Source organism: Pezoporus occidentalis, unplaced genomic scaffold (assembly GCF_034315485.1).
Source record: "Pezoporus occidentalis ecotype Australia unplaced genomic scaffold, CSIRO_AGI_Poc_V1 ctg67, whole genome shotgun sequence".
NCBI classification, from domain to species: domain Eukaryota; kingdom Metazoa; phylum Chordata; class Aves; order Psittaciformes; family Psittacidae; genus Pezoporus; species Pezoporus occidentalis.
The window spans coordinates 423,795-442,407 of NW_026916019.1; the positions used below are offsets into that span (position 1 = coordinate 423,795).

An 18,613-nucleotide genomic window follows, 5' to 3' on the forward strand; every position below is an offset into this window, starting at 1 on the left:
GGCACAACCAAATTTTTATTTAAGGAGGTTACTTGAAGAATAGCACTAATCACAATGAGGGTGATTTCAACATTCACCCTTAGAATCTCAGTTTCAGTGAGTGGTGGGGAGCGTTAGATTTTGCTTTCTTTTATGTTCTAGAAAACATCAGCTATTGATGCAGTGAATGATGATAATTAATAGCAACCATAATAATACCTTTAATAAAAGCAATGGAGGAAATGTTACAACCTAATGGGAGGGAGGGGGAATTTTGAAAACGTAAAATGTTTTACCTTTAAAAGTGCCAGGGCAAAAATGCCTTAGGAATAAAACTAACCAAATACATTTTTTGTGGTCTATTTCCTGGGACATCTTAGCAAAAATCTGACACAGAATTCAGACCAGCGTACAAGAAAACTCCTGTGCATATGCAGATATGCAGTCTCATCTGAGTAAGTCCTAACAACAAGGTAGACTTGTTAACTGCATTAATGACACTGGTGATTCTTTACACAGTTAGCAGTAAGAGGAATAAAAGAGGTGAATGACAAACAACTAAAGCGCTGAAGTATAGACAGAGAAGTGAAGAAAAATTTTATTATACCAGACAAAGAAAGTTTACCCAGCAGCAAACCCACCTTGTGGTTAGCTAGTTGCTGAGTGATTATTTCAAGACTGCTACTCTCCATGAGGTCAGGGCTGACCAGCCTGCTGGACATATGTAATAACCATTTCTCCCCTTCTTGCAAATCACTGTTGTAATCCTCATGTTCTTTTACTCTTACCTCTAAGGTTTCAACGTATGCCTGCAAGTCCACAATAAACAAAATTAAATACTACGGTAAGTGTAATAATAAAAAATAAAAATAAAAAAAAAAAAAAACAACACAAAACCACCAAACCCAAAACCAAAACCAAACCAACAAACCACCAATACAAAGCAAAAACTACCAAGAGCTTGAAAACATGTAAGAGCTATCTTCTACATTTACATTCCTGTGAGGGACTTTCACAGGATTAGACTGTTAAGGAAGACATAAAAGGGATTATTCTGTAGTAGTGAGCAGTGTTTTCAATTCTGATGAAATACTGTACTTTAAAGGCTGCGGAAGCCCCTGAGGATTTCCTTACTTTTTTTTTAAAAAGGAACACTGTCTTGACATTAAGTTCTCTTAGAAACAGTTAGTACATGATCTTTGAGACACTTCGTATGACCTATCAAATGTTATGGTTGGGCCCCTGCTGCTCACAGCCTTTGCATGTGTATATTGCCTGTGATTGTGGTAGGTAAATTAAGAATGTACATATTGAGCTAAAACGTATTTATCCTTTTTAAGAGAGATTTTTCGTAAGATCTTCTACATTTAAGTCATCAACATTACACCTAATGCAACTGTTATCAATTTTGTGATATAGATCAGAGGAATGTTTCCAAATTAAAAAAAAAAAAAAAAGACTGAAAAAATAAAATAATCTGCTATTGGTGAACAGATTTGCCATTAAAGGTACTTAGGTCAAACATAAGGTTTGCAGAGCTTATCCTTATTAGGAGTGTAACCTATTAAAAGCTTTAGGAATAATCATACTTTAGAACATATTTAGTACTCTTAAAGATCTAATACTTCTACACATATGGACTAATGAACCAATGTTAATTAATAATGTCCTTGGCTGAATTAATTTATATCCATCTTGCATTTAATTTTCTCAGTGACTTCCATTCAACACCTAAACTAAACAGGGTTTGTGTAAGATCTAGCAGAAACAAGAGACAAAATGGCAGAACTTAAGGGCATCTGTTTCTTCAAGAAAAATGTATTTAGAAATATATTTAAAGCAATTAAAAATACTAGCAATAGTACAAACTACTTGCTGATATATTTCCCCTTAGTGCTATGAACACTTTATCTACCACATTCAAAACTCAATGCAGTCACTCATTAGATTTATTTAGGTAGACATTCTTTTCATATTCAAGAATCTCGTTCTTCCCTATTTCCTTCCCCTTTACCCTCCCACCCACGCTCCCCCCGCCCCCCCCCCCAAAAAAAAAAAAGAAGTAATGAAATCTAATTGGCTCTGTGTACAGGGTGTGACATGACAGCATGAAACAAATAGTCAATGACTTAAAGAGGGGAATAAAACATAGCAAACGGAAAGAACCTAGAATTTTCTTCCTGACTTCTTACCTTTGTTGTGCTGCAGAGTTCCTGGTAACTGCTCTGAAGGTCCTGAATGTTGTTCTTTAGAATCACATCATTCACCAGATCAAAAAGTGCTTCTCCCTTTTCAATCACTGATTTTATTGAAGGCTCGTGGGACAGAACAGTCTGCTGTATGGACTACAATGCAAGCAAGAACTAAAATGCATCCACTGAACACTGAAGATTCATTTCACTAACTTCTCTTTGATGTGAAGCACAGCCTTCTATCATAATATATATTCTCCCTTACTAGATGAGAAAAGTTGTGCTACCAGACAGGGCTATGTTTCTCAACCATGTCTTGAGAAAGCAATTTTGCAGGCATTTAAAAGTAACTGTTCTTTTTGTGAGTGGCTAGTAGCACAGATGATAATCTGCAGCTGGTGAAGGAAAGGGAGTTAATACATGTGAAGGGGCGAGTGCTAGGGATAAAACTTGTGCAGAGAAACAAATTCTGAGAATAGGTGGGAAAGCATCAACAAAGCCGTGCTCTTAATGAGAAGTGTGCAGATGAGTGTGCAACCTGACCTGTTATGTCACTGTGTCACTGACTCAGAGAGCGTAGTACATGCCAGCATCTATCAAATGACAGTGAGTTACCAGCTCCCCAAATGTGTAGGAAGCAAGCACACAGTTATGACATACGATTCTGAGTACTGAAACCAGAAGGAGGTAGTTGATGCTGTGCAGGTACTGCTCAGCAATAGCGAAAACACTGGTTAACAGCACTGTTTTAGCCACAAAGTTACAATGCTAAGTGGGCTGCTATGAGGAGTTAGCTCCATCCCAGGCAGACTCAGTACACATCTTATGAAACACCAGTAAACCTGAAGTATTTTATGAATTTTATGAAAACATCATTAAGAGAAGAAATGGGGTTTGCTACCAATTTTTTTTTTACTCATTTTTATGACTAGAAAAAAAACCAAAACCAAACAACACAACAAAACAATACAAAACTTCATTAAAATCCTAACTAAACCCAGAAGAGGCCATTGCAGCTGACTGTCTTAGATGTCAGTCAAGCTAGGACACCCAGAAAACTGATTAAGCCAATATAAATACAATGTCTGCAGTGAAGAAAGACCGACTGATTTCTGTCCTTGCTTAAACCACAGTCAGCTCTGTTGGTACCAATAGAATTACTCATATGTGTACTCATAAAAGAACTCTGCTTCATAACACGAAATACTCAGATATGGAAGCCTTATTAGGACATTCACATTTCAAATACAGGTGATCATCCAGATTTGTAGATACAGATATCATACACAGGTTCTCTTTGATGCCTATTTGGACATCCAGATCAGAGACATCTCATACATCTATTGAGATCAGAGACATCTCATACATCTATTGAGAAAACTTGAACAGACACCTGGATTAAGAGTCACTAGATCAAAAATGATTCCATAGTACAAGGATATAATCCCTTTTTACCTTGTATTTGGACAACTGGGCCTTCTTCTCATAGAGTTCACTCTTTGGCTCCACGGGAGCATGTAATATGGCTTGGTACTCCATGACCCAATGAGTCTGTGCCTTGTACTTGTCTGAGAACTCTTTTGCCAGCTGAAGACACTTCTCTGAAGTCATGTGCTCTTTCCTGATGGAGCCAGCCAGCTCTTCAAGCTGTTCCACATGATCTCCAGTTTCTTTTCTTAACTGGTCAGCTTCATTTTCCTCCATGTACTTTATAGCTCGCTCCCCCTTCTCACGGGCAGATTTCAGTAAACTGTAGCCTATGTCCATATCACTCAACAGCAGCTGTGAAGGAAGTGTTAGTTAACAGAAAATGTATGAATTAGGTGAGGACACAGAAGGAACTACTAGGAAAATTTAATGGAGTTTTCATTACAAAATTGCCTGGAGTTAAGGTGTGGTAAACTAGAAAGCAGCAGAAAAAGCAGATACTTCTGCTCTGCACTGGGGTTGTGAAGATAAACACAGAAACTGAGGACTCTCAGGAGAAAATCGGAAATGGATTAAAAGTTTTCCTTCAATTCTGAAACATGAGTTTTACTACTGCGTTATGTCAATGAGGAGAAATAAAAAGCACTTCTTGTCACAGTGCATACTGGTATAAAATATAAATGACAGGATGCCTTGCAAGGTCTTATGGAAGGATAGGATTGTATTATTTAGAACTGTTCATAACCTCAACAACCAAACTGTAGGAAGTTTTATGCTGGGTCATCATTATCCTATTAGCATCTCCGGGAAAGCTGAAGTCAGAATTTTGAGCAGTTGTTGAGATGCATGTTAAAATATAGAATCTTTCTAGTGAACAGAAATAGAAATTATATTCAAGGAAGCTGTACCTCTAGTTTCTGCACTTTTTTCTCCATTGCTGTTTTATCAACCTTGTCGAACTTGGTGATCACATTTCTGAAGTTCTTGTTAGTAGCTCCATACCAATTTGTGTAAGCACTAAAAGCCAATTCTGACTCTTCTATACAGCGTATTTCTTCTTCCAGAAACTTTATTTCCTCCTTCAAACAAATATAAGGGTGAGGAAACAAGAACCACACAGATATTTATCACTGCTATTGACTAAAGATAGCAATAAATTATTATTTATTAATAAAACCTGATAAGAATTAAACAGATTGAGTTTTTTCATTCTAGTGGGTAATTCTCACTAGGATCTTGTCAGGTTGTACATACAGCAACTCACTATTGTTAAAACTGAGTTAATACTAAACAACGAAAAGGTACTTACATTTTGCAATTTGAATTGTGACTTGAGATGCTTATTACTTAAAGTGACCCGAAGACTGTTCCTTACAAATTTAAATTTTCCCCTAACTATGTGTTTCTGTGATAACCTGAAAACATTTCTCTACAGGTCGTTTAGCATTCAAACGTATGAAATTCTGAATTTCTCTCCTGAGACTGCTAAAAAAGATAGTTAACAACATCTGGTGAATACTGAATATTTTGAAAGGTCATTCTCTCTATTACCACTGTCTAATACATTTAGTCCACATACATGTTCGTGCGTATATACATGAATATTTAATTACGTCTACAGTAATTAATAAACTCTGATAAAGTCTAATTAAGAAAGTCTGTTTATATTTGCTTAACTGTCAGTTTATGACGTCACAATGAATTAATTTTTATTACTTACTAAAACACGAAGAAGAAGAGTTTGATAGCGTGATGTAAGCTGCGTAGCCTGGCTTCCCATTCTGCTTGAAGTGAGACTTTGCTCTAGTATTTGCTGAGCCAATACCCCAACTTCCTCTACATCATCTTTGTAGATTGTAATTTCTTCATGCCACTTCTATGACAAAGACATTATCCAGCTCATATGACTGATTCAAATATCTTAAGCACAACAGGAATTCATTGAAAAGGAGAGCAAATACATGGTTGTAAACATGGATTTACAACAGGAAAATAAACAGAATCTAATGAAGGTTAAGATAACAAATACACTGGAAGTTTTATCCTATCATATGGATTGCATTTCATTACAATAGTTTCAATACTCTCCCCAAAATAATAAAAATAGAAATGCAACCTGGAATTCCTATAGAATTTGACTGAAGTTTTAAAGATGACTGTAAAGTGCAACCTCAAATGCCTTCAAATATGCTTCCTTCATTTACTCAGAACTATGCCTTCTTCTTGCAATGACTAAAGAAGAATTATTATATGAAATATATTATTATACAGAAAAAACTTCACAACACAGCTGGTCACATTTTACTCTTGTTACCATATTAACACTTTCCCACTGTCCTGGTTTTAGCTGATATAATTTTCTCCCTAATAGCTGGTACAGAGCTGTGTTTTGGATTTAGCATGAGGATAATGTTACACAGATGTTTTAGCTGCTGTTGAACAGTGCTTACTCCAAGTCAAGGACTTATTTAATTTCCCATACTCTGCCAGTGAGAAGGGGCACAAGAAGCTGGGAAGGAGAATCTGACCCAAACCAGCCAAAAGGATATTCCACATCACAGAATACCATGCTTAGTGTATAAACTTGGGGAACTTGGCCAGGAGCCACAGATCACTGCTGAGGGATGGGATGGGCATTGATCAGTGGGTGGTAAGCAATGGTATTGTGCATCACTTGTTTTTCTTAGGTTTTATTCCTCTCTCACACTTTCCGTTATCTCCCTGTTCACTACTATTATATTATATTTAGTCTACTCCAGGACTTAATCTTTATTCTAAGTTGTGCCTTCCTATACCACAAAGTATATGCATACAAGATCTCCTTCTGAGATTTCAACATTGGCATAGCCATACCCATAACAGTAAAATACGAGGAACCTGGATCCAAAAGGCAAGAAGCTCTCTTGGTTCCATCACTCTAGGCACTATCTCAGAATAAATTACAATGCTTCCTTGTCATTTTCACAGTGCAACCAGGAACTAATATGGAAACCTCACATGGTATTTTGTTTAAGGAATGCCTTAACTATATTCTTTACCTTCATTTGTTGAAGCTGCATCTCCTTTGTTGCTCTACCAGACAGCCTCCCAGTCCTGATAACAACTTTCCCCTCCAGGTCTGTTAGCCAGTCATTCACCTTTTGAAACTTTTTCTCCATTAACCTCAGTCTGCTCACAGCGACATTTAATTGGCTTCTTGCTTCAGAAAGTCTGTGTTGATAAAGTTGCCAATCCTGCCGCAATGATTCCAGGGCTCGGTCTTCTATCTGAGGAATGCCCCAGGGAATCACCTCCTCTCTGGCATGGACAGCAGCATTCAGTAATGCTTGTCCTTCTGCACAGTGAACCTGCAGCACCTGTAAAGGTAGAGTTATAAATACATACACTATTAACAGTTTCCATACACACATGGCAAACAACGTCCTGGTTCTACTTAAGACAAAAGCAGTTACCTCACATTATCTAGATACTGCCTTTAGTTATCTATGGTTGAACACATTACTAAGTTCCTGCTAAGTTTATCACCGCTTCTGAAACATTAGCTGCCTGTGCTGGCATGAGATTAATGCAATCCATTCAGCACAGCCTTACATTCAAACCCTCCCAGCTCTGTGGCAAGTAGACTGTAAGACTGATTCTAAAATTGAATCTGTTTAAAAAAAGAAGGAACAAGGTGAAACATCAATCTTTTAAAATAAACAAACCTATTGTTTTTACATATGTTTCAGACATAATTCTAAAATAATTCTCAATATCCTTTTAAGGACACATGTGGTATCGGCTTCAGATCACAGAATCACAGAACACTTAGGGCTTGGAAAGGACCTTAAGATCATCTAGTTCCACCCCCCTTGCCATGGGCAGGGACACCTCACACTAAACCATGTCACCCAAGGCTAACTAATGCATAACTTGGAAACTACTGAAGTACTAGATTCACCCTTCACTGTCACTTAAGTGATCCAATAATAATCTTCCAACCTGACCATAGGAGCTAGCCTACATGACTGGAACTGCCTGAAAGCAGACGTATCTGCACTGTAAGCAATAAAAGATGAAAACCCAATGAAAAGAATAATTTTGATATTTTTATGGAACACAGGGAAAAGAAGAGGTAGGCCAACATCTAAAACAAATTCAGTACTTGCAAGAAACAATTATTATGCCTGAAGAAAGGATCATCAGTATGCCTGGAGATTTTATTCAAGGCCTGACACTTCTTTCTGGACATGAATGACATTGTTTCTACTGACTTTACTGGAATCACTTTTGAGCAGCAGAGTACTTAAAATATAACGTGATTCTAAGCTGTTCTGGAGACAACAGAGATGTAATTTTTCTCTGGAAATTAATGTTATTTTGTTATTTCACAAGTAGGACTATGTTTTTACTTAGACTGTCAGACATTATGTACCTGTAAGTCTCGGAGTGTTGCCTCCTGTTTCTGAGCATCACCATCAAGATGTGATAAATGGTCAAGTTTTTCCTGTTCTTTCTCCAGCCATACTTCAAAGGCCTTCAGATTTCTCTGGTAAGCTTGATGTAAGTGAAGCAGCCCTTCAGCTTTTGTTACTGCCTCCTGTATAAACCAAGAAAACATAAAACCTAGACTTTCATCAAGGAGAGAAGTCTGTACCTGATGCTGAGCTGTCCTAAAATTCAAGAGTACTTGGATTCTGAGAATGGTTTTATCAATTACAGGGAAAGAAGGGTAAAAGTGGAGAAACAGATACTTATCTTGAAAGATTCTTCTCATAAGTTTGTGACTTCTGGGATCTGAAGTTTTGATATGGGATCACTTTTAAATAACACTGTGTCTAATAACAAGACCTTAATTTTTATATCAATTTAAATTAACTTTATTGAAGTCATTAATAAGGGTATTAGCTTAGAAAGTGCATATTTTTTCTTCACGATTTTTTCAATGGAGTAATAATATCTTATTAAAAGTATCTAGTATCTTTAGGTTTGAAGAGTAACCAAGTCGTTTGCAGGCAGTTCCTACAGAGCACAGTGAGAAACAGACTGGAAGTCTTCTGTGCCTATGGGTAAGCAAGCTACAATAATTTCACAACCTGGCACTAAAGTATTGTGTGTCTGAGCATACGTTAGGTGTTATTTAATAACTACAGAAGAACTTGGGTTAACTGAAGATAATCACCTACCTTTAAATACCTTTAAGTATCACCAGTTCTTTTATTATTTCTTCTTTATCCTGTATCTTACATTAAAACCCATCTTGCCCTTTATCTGTCTATGCCCTTATCTCTTCCAGTCCTACAATATTAACACTTATCAGTAAATGTGGTACTTATCATGCTGGGTCTTTTGACACCGGATTAAGTTTCCTTGCTAATAAGGTCTGTGTTTAATAAGCTTCTGTAGTTGTGAACCATCTGTGAACTACCTATCCATTGGCCGCATTTATTGCAAACCATACATTTACACGAATCATATTCAGAGATGCTTCCAACTTTCCAGTCGCAATTGGCAAAATCGTATCTGCACAGAAGTCAGTGAGACTTCTGACATGAAATTCCTCAGACTATTCACCTGATGATTTTGCCAGATTCAGATTTTTAGAACCTTTCTGAAGCTTAGTGGTACAAATTCATAAATCACCCTAATAACTTTCTCTTACATTAACTTACAGCTGTCCCCAAAATTGTACTCTTCATTTAACTGTAAAATCGATTATCAATAAATAGACTTTCTCTTTTTCCTTGCTACCAAAAAAACAAGAGTGAGTGCTATCAAGAAAAACTGTACCCTCGTTCTGTCTTTGAGGAACTTATACCGCTCCTGAAGGTCCTGAAGTTCAAGCTGAGTGACATAATGCTCAGCCATCCCACTTCCTTTCACTTCAATTGTCTCCAACAGGCTGCTGTGACTCAATACTTCTTCATTGAGTAGCTGCAAAAAGGAAAGAGAATAATACATGTATGACAGGGCAGAATTAAAATAAGACCACAAATAAATCTTTCAGTTATTCTGACATTTTCTGTTGCTTGTAAGGGCTTGTTGCTGGTTTGTTGTAAAGCAAACACACCTTTGCTTTGCTGAGGGCAGCTGTTTTTTCCCTCAGTTCAGCATATTGCATTTCAGAAGCATTCATACTTGCTTCTACTTTATCCATCCAGCTGGAAAATAGACGAACATCATCCTGGTAATTTGTCCATTTGGAGAGAGCTCCTTCCAGTTGACTGTAATGTAAAAATATGTGTCATGATTGTGGATGTTCTCATGCTATATAAGCAGCGAGGTATAGCCATATACATATGGTCTGGTTATTCTAGACAATATTTATAAGAAAGATATTTAACAAGCTAAGCAGTCTGACATAGAGCTATTTAAAACCCTACAGATTTTAACTAGGAGCACTGGTTGGCTGATAAAGTGAAATTAAGTTTTAAAGACTCGAACAGGACAGACTTGGAGGTCTGTAAGTGTAGCTAGCTGATGTATTCTCACCTTGGTAAATAAAATACAACTGGAAGCATAAGATCCAGATTCAGAAATTTTATGTCCTTTTGCGTACATTCAAAAGTTGTCGTGTTCTAACATTTGGTTACTTTTCTTGTTTTAAATTGAAGTATTTGCACTAGTGACACCCTACCAAAGAAGGCTCATTTTCCCCTATATTTCTTTATTCTATTACTTTGAGTATACTTATTGGACACTGTAATTACAGTACCTTATGAAAATGCTAGCAAGTGGAAAACCAGACAGGATCTTGACAGAGCAACTATTAATGTCCGTGACAAGATATTCTCATTTCTGAGAACAATTCAAGGCACCAAGGGCAACTCGAAGCAAAATTTACAACAAGATTATGGACATGTAATCCATTTTAAGAGTATATTGACAACAGGTGTTAATAGTTTCCTTCCCTTTTTCTTCTTCAAACGAATATGTCGCTTATGGCCTCTAGACCTGCGATGTTAGGCATATGCAGTCATTTTATATAGATTTGACTCTTGTAATAATAAAACTCTGGGAATTAACTTTCCAAACATTTTGACAATACTTTATTGCTAAGCATCATTCTGTACCGCATACCCTTTTTACCTCTTGCACTGGATGCAAGCAGACAGAAGAGAAGCCCAGCTGTCTTTCAGGGTTTGCAACTGCCGTTCAATCACTGGTACTCCCTCCAGAGAAGTATTTTGCAGAACAGATTCTCCTCTTGTGAGAATAATTTTCATTTGGATTTCTTTTTCCTGTTTTACTGCTAGCAGGCCCTAAAAAGTGAGTGGGTATTATTTTACTTTCATCATTAATCAGGCATGAATATACTAACTGGCTTTACTGGAAAATGAGCTGATCAAATCTAGCAGCTTAATACAAACAGCCAATTGGAAGAGGGACAGTGGGGTTCACAGATGGGTTTCACAATGAAAAAGAGACTTTCAAAGGGTAGGATCAGGCTACTGAAAAATGTAATCTTAGTTGACAGGGAAGTTTTCATGGAATCTGTGCAAGTACTTAAGAGTGTAACAGAGAAGGTACTGTTGACTGGAAAAACTGATCTTTTAAAGGGAATGTCATTTAGATTGAGAAAACAATGTGACAACAAAGCTTTTGCAACAATTACTGTGAAGTATCGTCTATTTGCATTTTTCTTAACAGATCTAAAAAGAGTAGGTTTTGGAGTCTGTTGTTTCCATACCTCTAGCTTTAGCATCCGGCTGTCCAGAACACTCTTGTCTGCAGTGGGATGACAGTAGGAATCCAGCATGTGAACTGCATCAGCCACCCAGTCCTCGAGGTCTTTGATACTGTGTGAGAATTGCTGGTGCTCTGCTACCAACCTATCCATTCTTGAAACTTTTTCCTGCAATTCATACAGCAATTAGCACCAACAGCTATTCAAAGGACTGTTTATTCCCCATACCTACTTATGGACTTTAAAGTTTCATAAACTATACTCAGAAATTCTCTTCATATATTGATAATTAAAAGTACAGCTACTTAAGCATGGAATGAATTTTGCATGCAAACACACACACATCGTCCAAACTTAACATAAACATGAAAATTTCAGAAATGCCTTTTTGTGTTTTTTTTTTTGGTTGGTTGTTTTTTTGGTTGTTTTATTTTTTGGATTTTCTTTTTTTGTTTGTTTGGGTTTTTTTTGTGTGTGTTCTAAGTGTAAAGCTTCACCTAATTGTCTCCTCTCATCCAAAGTACATGACATTTTTTCTGGTTTCACTTTTCTTAAACATCTGGTAAATCACATCTAGACTCCATGTAAGTGTGGCAACTGAAGAGAACTTTTTTGTTTTCCTCAATGACTTCCACTGATATTATCATTCTTTTGAAAAAAAAAAAAATCACAGACACTCACACAAATAAAAAATAAATGCTTAAGTTACATTGCTAAAAGGTCTGAGGCAAACAGCAGTACAGAGCAGAGTGCATTTCACACAGTAACAGAGAACTAAAGTCAAGCCAGTGAAACAGGTATAGGAAGTTACTGAGAGAGATCTTTCTCAAGCATCCACGGCTATCTAAAGAATTTCAGAATTTCTCTCACAGGCTGGTTCCTATGTATCCTCTGCCTCAAACTCCTCCTTCTCATCCTGCCATCTCCTACAAGTTCTATTCACATAAGCCAGTGTAACTCATGCATCTTTCCCATTTTGCAGTCATGAACATTTATTATGGCCATGTACACAATCATTTTCACTAAGTCATACAGCTCTAGATATGCTTTAGAATTTTTATTTCCACAGAAAAAATAGAAAGTAAAAAACTGGCAATTGGCCAAGCATAAATACTTTCTGAATTGAATTGTTATCCTGTAACACACTTCCTATACCCTTAATTATTCTCATTACTATAATAACTGTAAGACCTAATTCAATATCAAGCCTAGTTTCATGACATGAACTTTGTCAAAAATAACGGTCCTAATATGAAGACCTTATCTGTTTAGACAATAGAAACAGTAAAACTATGAAACAGTGAAGAAGTGTGTCACACACCATTCAGCAAATCAGTTAGATTAAAATCTCAGTTCCTAGCATGATTCTTTAGTTTGGCCTATGTATCCCATTGAACCTTCAAAAGTAGCCTAAGAGGTAATTTTTTTAGACCAATTTATTAGTTTTAGATGAAGATGCTTATAATGAAAATAGTTAATAATCCTTATAGGATGCAATGAAGTAATAACTTTTGTGTATTCTGTATTAAAAAAAAACAACCTTCCCCCCCCAAAAAAAAACAAAAGAAAAAAAAAACAACACAAAATAACAAAACTAACACAAAACCAAAAAAAACACTCCACTCCCATAAATCTTGAAAAATATTTGTTTCAGGTGCCACTAAAATGTCTTTGCTTGAAATAATCAAAATCAAGCCTGATTATTTTATAATGAGGTGGGGCTTACTTTTTTAACCAAAGCACATTTAAAAACAATTAAAAAAAAATAAATCATAATTCCATTTTGTTGACAGTCCATGGAATTATCCAGGTTATTACTTCCTACTCTTTAAAGCTAGTGTGAAAGACAAGACAGCTCAGATATACCACAGAGCAGACAAACAGGACAGCTGCAGTGTTTCATATTTCCGTCTTTCCCCACATACATCAAATGAGCTGCTCAAAAGCACATACACTGAGTTCATTACCTTTGTCAGATTGCTTAGAGTAAGATATTGAGAAGACAACTGAGACACTCTGCGCATAAAGCTTTTGCTGACAGCTTGCTCTTCCCACAGCTGCTGAGCTTTCTCTTTTAGCCTGTTGAGCTGATGCTCGTGGCAGCTTATTTCCTCAAGGACAGACTGTAAAGCACAAGCACATTAATATTAAAAGTGGGTGCAAGAAAGCAGGACACAGAGAAACATGAAGGCCCTATGGAAAACAGAAGTGACATATGGCAAGCTTGCTGAGAAAGGCACACCATATGGCTACAGCAATGAAGCAGCATGGCATAAAAATTGTGAAGATGTGGAACCTGATGGAACAGGATCACCAACGACAATCCTTGAAACCAGTTCTCTTCTTATTTAGAGGTCAGGATGCTAGAATGATCAAGCTTTTGTATGGAATCAATGAGGACAGGAAAGTCTGGCTGTGTTAAAAAGGGCTTATAAAAAATGACCTGCAACTTTTGCTGTTCTCTCCTCTTGGAAGGAAGATCATGGAGCCGACTGCTACTTCCTTGTACCATCTTCTCAGTTGTGGTCAGCCACTCCTGCAGAGGTTCAGCAGTTGCTTCAAAGTCCCTCATCTGGATTTTTAAGTTCTGGAAAGACATGCACAATTCTATCAACAGTCCCACTGCACTGGGCATAACTGTAATGCACAACATTACAGCACACAAAAAGGATATAAAACTGCAGCCAAATACTACACAACTCTTCAAATAAACAACACCAGCTCTGCTCCTTCCCATCCCACAAACAGACACAGAAAGAAAAGTCTGAGAGAGCATCTCATCAAGGGGCAAAAAAGAGGCAACAATGTTGAGTGGAGGCTGAAACAAATTTCCTCTGAACTGAAAGCTTTAAAGACCTTATGAGCATTGACTCAATGTAAATCTATCTCACACAGCTAAAGCACTCTGAACATAGGTTAATTTGGAATATGAGTTACCTAACATCTGCCTGCAGTCATTCACACTGGCTGCTGCTATTCCTAGGTGATGTATGACTATGTTCAAACCAATCCTGGGGATCATTTCTGATTATATTCTTTTTTAGTTTTAGATTTTGGTTATAAAAATGTGTGCAGGAAGGCATATGTATGCATTCCTTCAGTGCCTGCATATTCTTCTGTAGGCTTTAATCATGTTTAATCTGCATGATTAAAAAAATAGCATCTTAAATAATTCATATGGAATAGAAACTTAACTAGGGCACAGGAACTGTGCTGTTTATCTTTTTTTCTCAGACTTAGTTGTCTTTTTAGCTATAGCCTTATCACTTAAACATCAGAATGAAAAACTAAGCCTATGAGACTCAAAAATGCTTGGCTCAAAAAGATTAACCTCTAAGAACATTCTCTTCCCACAGCAACCCTGAGATATAGAAAGCCCTTGCTACCTGAGAATTTTCTTTGAAAGGGTTTCCTACACAATATATAAAGTGTACTTAATTTTTTTCTCAGCTGCCTAGGCAGCATTGGTTCGAAACAAGAACACCTAGGTACTTTCATTCTCCTCTGCTATGCAGGGAATTCTAGCTAAGGCCTTTTGACATTAAACCCTAAGACTATTAAAAAAAAAAAAACAAAAACACAGTTTTAAGATATTCACCCTCTGTGCTGGTTGAATTGTGAGTTCCGAACAGAGAAAAGCACTGGGATTTATTTTAAAAGTTGCTTAAATAAATCATCACATTTCACAAGTTTGCAATAAGAGACATTTACCTGCTGTACTGAGACTACTGAATCAGCAACAGTCCTTAAAAAAGGAAATGTCTTTCAATAATCCACCACATTTGATGAGACTCGTGGTAGTGAATTTGAGCAGCTGCTGTCTTTGCTACCTTCAGCTACTCCGAAAAACACCTTTTTCCATGAAACACCCCACTTAACGTGAAATCAGGTCACAGGAATATAGGTAAACAAAAGTAAAATGTAAGCCAAAGAATAGGACACCTTAAAAACAGCTATTTATTAATTCTGTCACATCATAAACACTTACAGTTACATACAAAATCTAACTATGCTTTTTGAAAAAAGCAAAGAGGAAAGAACCAGTCTTTCCCCACTGTGACTGGTTCAATACCTCCAACGTGGATTCCTTCTGGTGGAGGGTGGTGATAAAATTTTTCCAATCTTCTTTAGTGGTAGCACATTTGTCCTGGATAACTTCAGCCTTTTCTTTCGTTAAAACAGAGCACAGGAGTTCTCCTTTGGATGCTACCAGGTTAAGTTTTTGTTGCCCATTCTCACTTTCCGTTAAGAATTCCTAAAAACAGTAACAAAAGAAGCTAATTGGTGAAATTTGGGTCCCAGGAAACGTCAATGGCAAGCTTCCAGGAAATTTAACAGGGATTAAGAGTTTACTGCTTCTGCTCATTCATATGCTAACGCATCTTTTGGTACATTCCATTTTAATATCATTGTTATCTATGGGATTCAGGGTCAACAGCTTAATCCAGAAGTGCCATGCATCTAAATAATGTACATATTAAGAGTCTAGTATCACCTGTATGTTCTGCATTTCATGAGACAATTACTGGTCATTCAATTGGGTATTCTTTCAAATCTCTATGGTACAGAAAATCGTAACAGTTTCATTTTGGTGAACTAGTATCCTGGCATAGGTAGCTGCAGGCACCAGGGCCCACCCTGAGACACACAGGACTGAAGTCTTGTCCATGGCCAATAGCTACACTGGACTTCCAACGAGCATTGTAGAGGTGTAGGCCGACACTTACACTCTCAGCAATGCCTAAGGTATGTGATTTATCCCTCTGTGTCCTTAATTTACCTTCCCTGTTTGAAAGTATTTTTCTCCACAGAAATCGTCCACAATGCTGGTGCGCAGGAAGCGTATGGAAAAATGCATGTGCAAGAACTACACAGAAATGTAAGGAAACACATGGATTTTTAGATTTCAGTGTACTCAGATAATACACTTCTAACTTGCAATTATTAAAAGACTATGTGAGCTTTTAGGACTTAATGGAATTTAGCAGTCTAAAATACCAATATTTTAAAATGTTATTATGATTATGTGATACAAAAATAGTTTTATATCCATAATCATAAGGTTGCAACCATATTCAGAATTAACAGGCTTGATACAAAAATTACTAAGTCAGGTTCTGATTCTACGTTACACTAGATGTCTTAGTAGAGAATGCAAAATGTCTGTTAGCCTTGAGATACCTGGTTCAAGTTCTGATTATATAAAAAATCAAAGATATAATTACCTTGTGACTTAATGATGTTAAATATGCTAACAGACAGAACATATAACTTTTAACAAAAACAGAATTTTAAGTTTATACAGGTTACCAAGACATGTCTAGAAGTCTTAAAGCAGTTTCTGCATGTTAAAAAGAGTTCATTTCACTACAAGCAGCTTTCAGGGAGGAGGAGAACAAAGGTCGGTCTTATGCTATGAAAAAGAAACCCCAGCTTGCTGGAATTTTTACATTTAATACCAAAAACCCACTAGGATTTTTTTTTTCCCCCGATATTTTTTCTAAATAAATATTCTCATTTTGGGGTACCCAAAGATTTGATGTATTAATACAGTATTGCTCATGCTTTTAAGCAAAACATTTAAGCAAAGGGAAGTAAGTTTACCAAAAGGAGGAAGAAGTGATTTGGGGTTTTGTATTTTCTGAGAACCTCATACAAACTTGTTCTGTTACACTAGCCAAATGTTTAACAGTCTCATTATGCAATTCTCATTTTGCTACTTTCAGTTGAAATTAAAGCCACATTATATTCATAATAGCATTTATTTCACTCACTTTTATTAAATAAACTTATAATTGGCACTCTTTTCCACAGAGTTCTTCGGCCTTCTTTTAGCTTTATGTGAAAATATTATTTTTAAAATGCTTGTTTGTACTGCATACATTTTAATTCTGTTCTTGCAATATAAGGGCTCTAGTTTCATATATGAGAAAAAACATTTACATAACTTCAAAATAATTCCAGGTAATAAGTCCTGATTCTGATATCATTCTGATTTTATAGTACTCTCTGCCTTTAAAAACATATTTTTTCTTATAATAAAAAAGAAATAAACAAGGAAAAGTAATATGAGAGACAATTACTACATATGAGCTATTAAACTAAACAAACTAGATTAAAAGGGTAACTTTTTTCATTGTAATTAGTCACCTTCAGTGATTACATAGCAACATTAACAAAAATTATTAAGCAAACAATTCAGCCTGAGCTTTACATGAAACTGATTATGCTTCCCTTAGACTAATATTTCACTGCTACAGTTACCTGTATTTTCTGCAAGCTTGCTGAAGCTTCACTGATATTTTGAGGCACGTCAAAGCATTTGGCTGTGGTGACTTTTGCATTGACCAGCCACTGCTGGAAGTCCCTGAAAGCTGTCCGAAATCTCTGCTGCAAGATCTGCTCTTTGCTCTGACATCCTTTTGAAGCTTGCAGGCAGAGGCTGGGTTTATCACATCAGGAAAGCAAGAGGGAGGAAGAAAGGCAGGAAAAGCATGACTCCGTTAGGTGACAGTGCTATTACTTAGTTCTCTGAAATACAATGGTAAGGTTAAGTTAACCTGGATTCCTCCTACTCATTTTAAGCACTTAACTGAGGCACCAGGAAATCCATTAGAAGCTTTCAGTTCCTTAAAAGTGAAGCACATAAGCTGGGATGTAACTGCCACAGATATGACAGGTGTAAGCACTTTCCGAGAATGACTCAGAGCACCTAAGCATGAACAGTTTTCCAAGCCCCTTCCTCTCTCTAGGGACAGGCTGTGGAACTACAGCGATTACAATTCTAACTTCTGTGGCTTAGTTAAATTTGAAATTTTAGGAAGGATCAATCAAAGCTATAACCCCCTGCAAGAAACAAGGGAATCTTGTGTCTGAAATGCAGGTGTCCCACTCCAAGTAAATGAGCTAGAGTGACCTGAGAGAAAGCTAGAAAGCAACCAAATGCTAGCTCCCCTCTTTCAAAGAACCAGCTAGTCAAAGAGTAAACTGAATGACAAAAGTTAAGAAAAAGATCTTAAAGAGCTGGTATAGCTTGTTCTTCCTTCAGACAAATAAATAAGCCATAGTGATGCCTCACAGTTTCTTACAGGGATTTCTCCTGTAACAGGTCAGGTGTGGATATACATTAATTTCAGCTTAGTTTAGTGGCATAGCCTAGCTTTTAGAAAAAAAAAAAAAAAACAATAAAATTGCTACTTTTTACAACCTGTATTGACCAAAAAAAAAATCAAAATAATGATTCTAATAATTGGATACCTCTGTTTCTAATTGTAAAATTCTAATTAATGGTTTCCTAAAAGACAGCTCATGCCCCCTCCCACACACATGGAACTGATTATCTATAAAC

General features: G+C 36.7%; 1 protein-coding gene across 16 annotated transcripts in view; it reads right to left on the bottom strand.

Moving 5' to 3' along the window:
- SYNE1 (spectrin repeat containing nuclear envelope protein 1) overlaps positions 1–18,613 on the bottom strand; it is a 291,558-nt gene that overhangs the window by 130,053 nt on the left and 142,892 nt on the right. For 15 of the 16 annotated variants that reach the window (XM_062640759.1, XM_062640758.1, XM_062640756.1 and 12 more), the window contains 15 exons: positions 17,530–17,707; positions 15,338–15,520; positions 13,709–13,852; positions 13,233–13,388; positions 11,269–11,433; positions 10,668–10,840; positions 9,649–9,802; positions 9,369–9,512; positions 8,014–8,178; positions 6,638–6,955; positions 5,320–5,475; positions 4,508–4,678; positions 3,627–3,953; positions 2,172–2,324; positions 621–788 (listed from right to left, as the gene is read on the bottom strand). In XM_062640759.1, coding sequence (XP_062496743.1) covers positions 621–788; positions 2,172–2,324; positions 3,627–3,953; positions 4,508–4,678; positions 5,320–5,475; positions 6,638–6,955; positions 8,014–8,178; positions 9,369–9,512; positions 9,649–9,802; positions 10,668–10,840; positions 11,269–11,433; positions 13,233–13,388; positions 13,709–13,852; positions 15,338–15,520; positions 17,530–17,707 — 2,755 coding nt within the window. The remainder of the gene's footprint in view (positions 1–620; positions 789–2,171; positions 2,325–3,626; positions 3,954–4,507; positions 4,679–5,319; positions 5,476–6,637; positions 6,956–8,013; positions 8,179–9,368; positions 9,513–9,648; positions 9,803–10,667; positions 10,841–11,268; positions 11,434–13,232; positions 13,389–13,708; positions 13,853–15,337; positions 15,521–17,529; positions 17,708–18,613) is intronic. The other variant, XM_062640764.1, reaches the window with a different exon arrangement.